General features: G+C 51.2%; 1 protein-coding gene across 1 annotated transcript; it reads left to right on the forward strand.

Annotated features, from left to right (window-relative positions):
* Nucleotides 1-1,659: 1,659 nt before the first annotated feature.
* LOC141374291 (zinc finger protein 831-like) lies at nt 1,660-5,341 on the forward strand. Its single transcript, XM_073902085.1, is given in 3 exon segments — nt 1,660-1,725; nt 4,854-5,111; nt 5,114-5,341. Coding segments are annotated over 3 exon segments (552 nt in total).
* Nucleotides 5,342-6,107: the final 766 nt, after the last annotated feature.

Consider the following 6,107-nt stretch of genomic DNA (forward strand, 5'->3'; position numbering starts at 1 on the left):
TAGTAAGCAGGAGAGAACACGAAGATGATTAGGTCATACACAGGAAAATAAGTAAGATAGTTTTCTCTTTTCTTTTTTTTTCCACATAGAGGTCTAGTGTGAACAGAACTGTGATGCAGTACATATGGCTAACACTCCAGAAGAATTTCAAATCCAATGGGCTTTCCCCCTGGACTTCCTAAAAGTGAGACCAGCTGCTGATACATGTAGCCAATTTGCCAACCAGCTCCTTTTTAAAAGAACAAGATGATGATGTGATCTCGAAAAGAAAACTCTTAAAGAAGAGGACATAGTTCTGGTTTTTAAATACTGTAACGGGTGGCACAATTAGAGGATAGCTATTTTAGTATCCACGAAGTCAGGTGTTTCATAACTAACGGTAACACACTCTTGGCCCTAATTTGAATTTGGGGCGTATGTTTAAAGTAGAAAATAGCAATAGAAAAATGTGGAACTCAAACTATTGTCTCCAGATAAACATCTTGTAGTAACGATAACTTGAGAAGGTTCTGAGTGTGGAGAGTTTGAACGTGGGCATGCAGCGTCTGCATGGCATTCTCTTTGATGAGAAACGAAAAGGGGAGGAAAAGCAACCAAGCACCCTAAGGGAACACGTCTTGATTCTTCCCTTGAATCTTTGCAGTGGCTGAGATGTTCTCTGAGAAGAGAGGCCTTGGGCTGGACAGGTCCTGGAGAGATTCTTTCAAGTCCCATTCTCAGCCTGAGAGAGAGAGAGAGAGGGAGACAGTCCTGGACAGCGACCCAGATGCTGACGTGCAGTGGCGCGAAGCAACCCTTGCCGGATACTCCGGATACTGGGCAGGCTGCCCCCGCTGACCATCTGTAAGAGGAAGAGGTAAGTGGCCAATCCAGAGGGAGTGACAGCGGTGCTTTCAATGGAGTGATAGATAGAACCTGACTGGAGTGGAGCCGAAAAAGAGGAGAGCAAGTGAAGATGGCCAACATAGACAGCTCATTCTAGAAATTTGAGTGCAAACAGGAGTAAGTACCTTAGGGCAGTCTATGGCATTGGATGTGCAATTGGAGGATGTATGTGCGGTTTGAAGTTTCAGGGTTTTTATTTCCCGTGTGCTTGTAAGCCGGTCCAGCTTTCTCCAGTACACTCGGGGAAATTGAGGAGACAGCTGCTGGGCTCCGTCCTTGAGGAGGCAAGTGGGTTGGGACTGGCGTCACGGGCCTGCGACCTGTGGAGGCACCCAGGGCCCCATGCTCTGAAAGGCCCTGTGCTCTGTTTAATGTTCTGTTGTTGCTGTCTGGCGATTGTTGATAAGTTTACCTTTGTAAATAAAGTCCAGTGGAACTTAGGAGCAGGTGCCAGGGGCTTGGAGCCTCGACTCACATACCGCCCTGCCTTCTCCACCTCCCTGGGACAGGTCCTTAGACACCTGTGCCCCAGCCGTCTGGTGCCCCAGGACCCATCTGGCCTCCCCGTCACCCCATCCCTGCCCCATGCCCAGGATAGCAGCTGGGTGGCAAGTGGGAGGGGTGGGAGGGAGGAGAGGCCTGATTTGTGCTGTCAGCGTCCACTCCCGGGGGGCCTGGGTACAAGCTGGTTGAGCTCAGGTGCCCACACCTTGGGGAGTTTCGGGGCGGGCTGTGGTGGTAGCCATCTTGCCCCGGGGTTGGCATCGCCACGGCATGTCCAGGCAGCTTAACAGAGGCGGCATCCTGGTGGAGACAAGCCTCTCATCCACCCCGAATCAGGTACCTAGTGTGCCCCGGTGCACAGGTTTCAAGATCCCTGAGGGTCATCCATCTGCCGTGGACTGGGGAGACACACCTGGGGGAAATGGGACTCGACTTGCTCAGAACTCACCCCCAGTCTCAGGATAGCGCCTAGGCAAGGTGGCTGGTGGGAGGGGAAACTCAGCAGCCATCAGGCCCAAGTGTGTGCAGTACAATTCATGCTGGTAAGTTAAACATTCCATTTTTTCTTATCTAGCCTGACGTTAAATAGCAAATAAAAGCCCCAGTGCAAGTCAAGAGACAGACGGAGAAAGAAAGGAAAAAGCTTTATGTTTGAGTAGTGTTTCCCCTGCTTTTTAAGCAAGGTGCCCCACGTTTTTCGTTTGCACCAGGCCCCGCAAGTTATGGATTGAATACCTACTGTAGGCCAGGCACCGCGCTAGATGTTTTTACATAAATGATCTCATCTGACTTTCCGGGTAATTCTGCCCTAATGACGCTGTCCTTAGAACCGAGGAAGGGCATCCTTGAGCAAGCACGGTGGTTAAGGAGGGATAGGAACTCAGGTCTGTTCTTTTCCTGGGAAGCTCTCTGAAATTCTCCAGCCAGCAGAAATGATACAGTGTCTTGAGATAAGCCTTTATCTTTTTTTTAAAGACTTTATCTTAATATCAGTGCTTATCATTTTTAGTAGCTACTAATCTCTAAATAGTTCTATTTTTTTATTTTTTTAAATTTTATTTTATTATGTTAATCACCATACATTATACTCCTTCGGATCCCTACATTTGTATCTTTGGGGTAAATACCCAGTAGTGCAATTGCTGGGTCGTAGGGTAGCTCTAATTTCAACTGTTTGAGGAACCTCCATACTGTTTTCCAGAGTGGCTGCACCAGCTTGCATTCCCACCAACGGTGTAGGAGGGTTCCCCTTTCTCCACATCCCCGCCAACATCTGTCGTTCCCTGACTTGTTCATTTTAGCCATTCTGACTGGTGTGAAGGTGGTACCTCATTGAGGTTTTGATTTGGATTTCCCTGATGCCAAGCGATGTTGAGCACTTTTTCATGTGTCTGTTGGCCATTTGGATGTCTTCTTTGGAAAAATGTCTATTAAATCGTTCTATTTTTAATTCTTTCCTTAAAAAACATATAAGGGCTCAGATTTTTATGAGAAGTGAGGGGGCTTGCAGGTGGCCAGTACTGCAAGATCCAGAACGGTAGGTGTTTCTGGTTGGAGAGAGGATGGGCAAGATGGCCTTATCTGCCCTCCCATCTCTCCAGTGGGCTGCTGGCAAATGGTAAACACCAGGTTTTACTCAAAATTAAAAGCCTCATTTGTCTCATTGGCCAGTCTTCATGGTGTAAATCCTCTCCCCACGGCTGATTTCAAGCTCCCAATGTGCTGAGGAGTTGGGAAGAGGTACACCGTAGCACAGAACTCTGTGGCATCTCCATTGTATAGATGTAAGACATAAACACCCCTCAAGATCACAGATGATATAAAATACAATGTAATAATTAGTAAATTATTTTGTTTTTAATATCATTTATGTAATGGTATGTTTCTTTAACTTAATTCTTTATTTTCACGTTTCAAGTTTTTATTTAAATTCTAGTCCAGGGTGCCTGCATGACTCAGTCGGTTAAGCGTCCGACTCTTGATTTTGGCTCAGGTGATGATCTCGGGTTTGGGAGATCGAGCCCCGCGTCAGGCTCCACACTGGGTGTGGAGCCTGCTTAAGATTCTCTCTCTCCCTCTCCCTCTGCCCTCCCCTCCCCTCTCTCCCCCTCTTTAAAAAAAGATAATAAAAATAAATTCTAGTTAGTTAACATATGGTAGAATACTGGTTTCTGGAGTAGAATTCAGTGATTCATCACTTACATGTAACACCCAGTGCTCATCACAACGAGAACCCTCCTCAGTACATTTAATTAATTCTTAATAATGGCTGTATTTAAATCAACCAGTCCACACAGTCCCTGAAAATTTAACAGTCAGCTCTCATGAGCCAGTGTGAACTAGCATACACAGTGTGGGCTGATGTGAGGTGGTAGGAACCGGCACAGGCCAGCTCTGACACACCATTGCTTCTGAGGAGCTGAGCTGCAGAGTTGGGTGGAGGGTGTTTAGGTGAGTTTCTGGGGGTATGGGTACTCAAGGAGGTAGGATGTGGGGATCCCCATTTCAGAGCTTTAGCCATGGGCCTATCTCATGTACACCCATTGCACCCACTTTCCTTTCCAGTTGATCTGAAGAGCTTGCTGGATCTTTCTTGCTCAGCTTTTGCCCAGCTGCCCTGGCCCCAGTCCGAGAGAACCAGTACTGCCCTGCCTGTAGCTGAAGTGGCTTCAGAAGAGCCCTGAGCCTGATCCCAGGGCTGAGGAAGGCGTCTTGTCCCTTGAGCTAATTTTCTTTCTTGTTATGCACATCTCAGGGCAGAGGCAGGAGTCCAGAATAAGAAGGGCTCTAGGAAGCTACTGGGCCCCTGCCCATTTTACAGATCTGGAAATGGAGTCCCAGAGAACACAAGGGGCTTGCGCTCCATACACTGGATGCCTGTGGACCTCCAGGGTCTTGGACATGCTGCGTGTCTTTCCCCGCACGCAGTCCAGACAGTGTTTGAGAGTCGATTCCATAGCAGGCAGCACGCCAGGTGCTGGAGACTCGCCAGCGACAAGCCTGCCTTGGAGCCTGTGTAGGGGGCAAGCGTCAGGGGTCCACCTCAGGGTGTGTTAATAAGAGGCTGGACCCAAGCAGACTTGGGTCTGGATCTTGGCTCTGCCATTTACTAGCTGCAGGACCGGTCACTTCAGTCCTCTGCACCCTTTGTCCTTGTTTTCTTATGTGGGGAAGATCATGCTTTTCTTGCGGCGGGGGGGGGGGTTTGTTGTGAGACTCTGGCTCGAGGTAAGAGTTTACTATGTGTTGAGAGAGAGAGGCACCCACGGGAATATTTGCTAGTTGCAGCAGTTCAACTGGCACCGTGGGCCGCCCCGAGCTGTGGGGGGCGGAAGGGCTGGACCGCACTCACCGTGCTCTGCCGGCCAGGGACTGCTAGCCCCCGCCCCCAGCCTCCCCGGGGCCTGAGGTGGTCCGTCCTCCTTCTGCCTAACCCTGGGCCCCTCACCTTCTTGCTGGAGCAGGGCCTGGCATTGGCCATGTTCCTGAAGGCCCTGCCCATTCCCCTTGACCGCACGGGGCCTGCCGGGGGTGTTCAGCCATGTGCTTCCCTAGTGACAGGCAGCCTGGATGGGGGCAGCAGGCCCTTTGTCCTTAATCCCCCTGCTATGGCCCGAGAGGCCCAGCCCTGTCCTAGGGGCAAGCCAGCGGCCCCGGTGCTGAGCGTAAACTCTGTGGGTCCTCTGTCTGTCCTGTTTGCCAGGCCTGGGAAACCCAGGGACGATGAACAGGCCAGCATGTACTGTGCCTGCTCCGTGCTCAGGACTGCCTGAAGCCCAGCTTTTTGGAAAAGCACGTCCAGTTCTACACACATGAGAGACCCTACCCGTGCGCCCCCTTCGGCGTTGCCTTTATGACCCGGAGCGGCCTAGATAAGCGCAGGCATATCCAGACACGTGTCTGCAGCTCCCCACTGTCCTCTGAGGCTGATGGGGGTGGGGCTGCCTCCTAGAGGAGGTCGGTGAGCCTGGAGAGACCCTCCAAACAGAGGGAAGGTGATAGGGCATCAAAGGGATTTCCTTCTCCAGACACCCAGTCCACCATGCATCTGTCCCTTGCTGCCAGGAGCCTAGACATGAATCTGGAGCTGTTTTCCTGTCCAGCTCCACATTTAGGGACTGCCAACAGGGAAGCCCCTTCGGACTCCAAAACAAGGCCTTCCCTGGGTTCCTGCTGGCATAAGATGCCAGACTACCAGTCTCCGACTGCCAGCAAGCTGGGCGGCTGCAGTGACAGCACACAGCCTCCTTGGAGGGGCCCCGGGACACCAGGGCCTCTGAGGGCAGGCTGCGAAAGTGTGAGAGCACAGACTCAGGCTACCCGTCCCTCTCCAACAGCTCAAAGTGGCTGGTAGTAGCCCCCCTCCCCCAGTACCCTGTGCCTACAAGGACTCCTTCCATTTTGACCTCGGAATACTGAGCCCAGTGGAGGAATCACACCACCCTCTCCTCAGCCCCTTCCACCTTCACTCCTCCTGACAAATCTAGGCCCCTCTTCTTTCACTCTGTTTCCACAGTTCTCTGCCACCTCAAAATGTATGCTGATCAGCAGCAGCAAATTGCTGGCTTTTTATCAAGAGCGTCACAGCACAGTAAGGGGGCCAGGCCCTGTGGAAGCCTGCCTCAGGAGGCAGACGCTTCTGAGCCCCAGACCCCACGTGGCCCAATGGGGCTGCAACCTGGAGCTGACCTTAGGAGGTATCCCCAACAGTCTCCCTA

Source organism: Callorhinus ursinus, unplaced genomic scaffold (genome assembly GCF_003265705.2).
Source record: "Callorhinus ursinus isolate GAN/ISIS: 27379988/994484 unplaced genomic scaffold, GSC_fseal_2.0 scaffold16, whole genome shotgun sequence".
NCBI classification, from domain to species: Eukaryota; Metazoa; Chordata; class Mammalia; order Carnivora; family Otariidae; genus Callorhinus; species Callorhinus ursinus.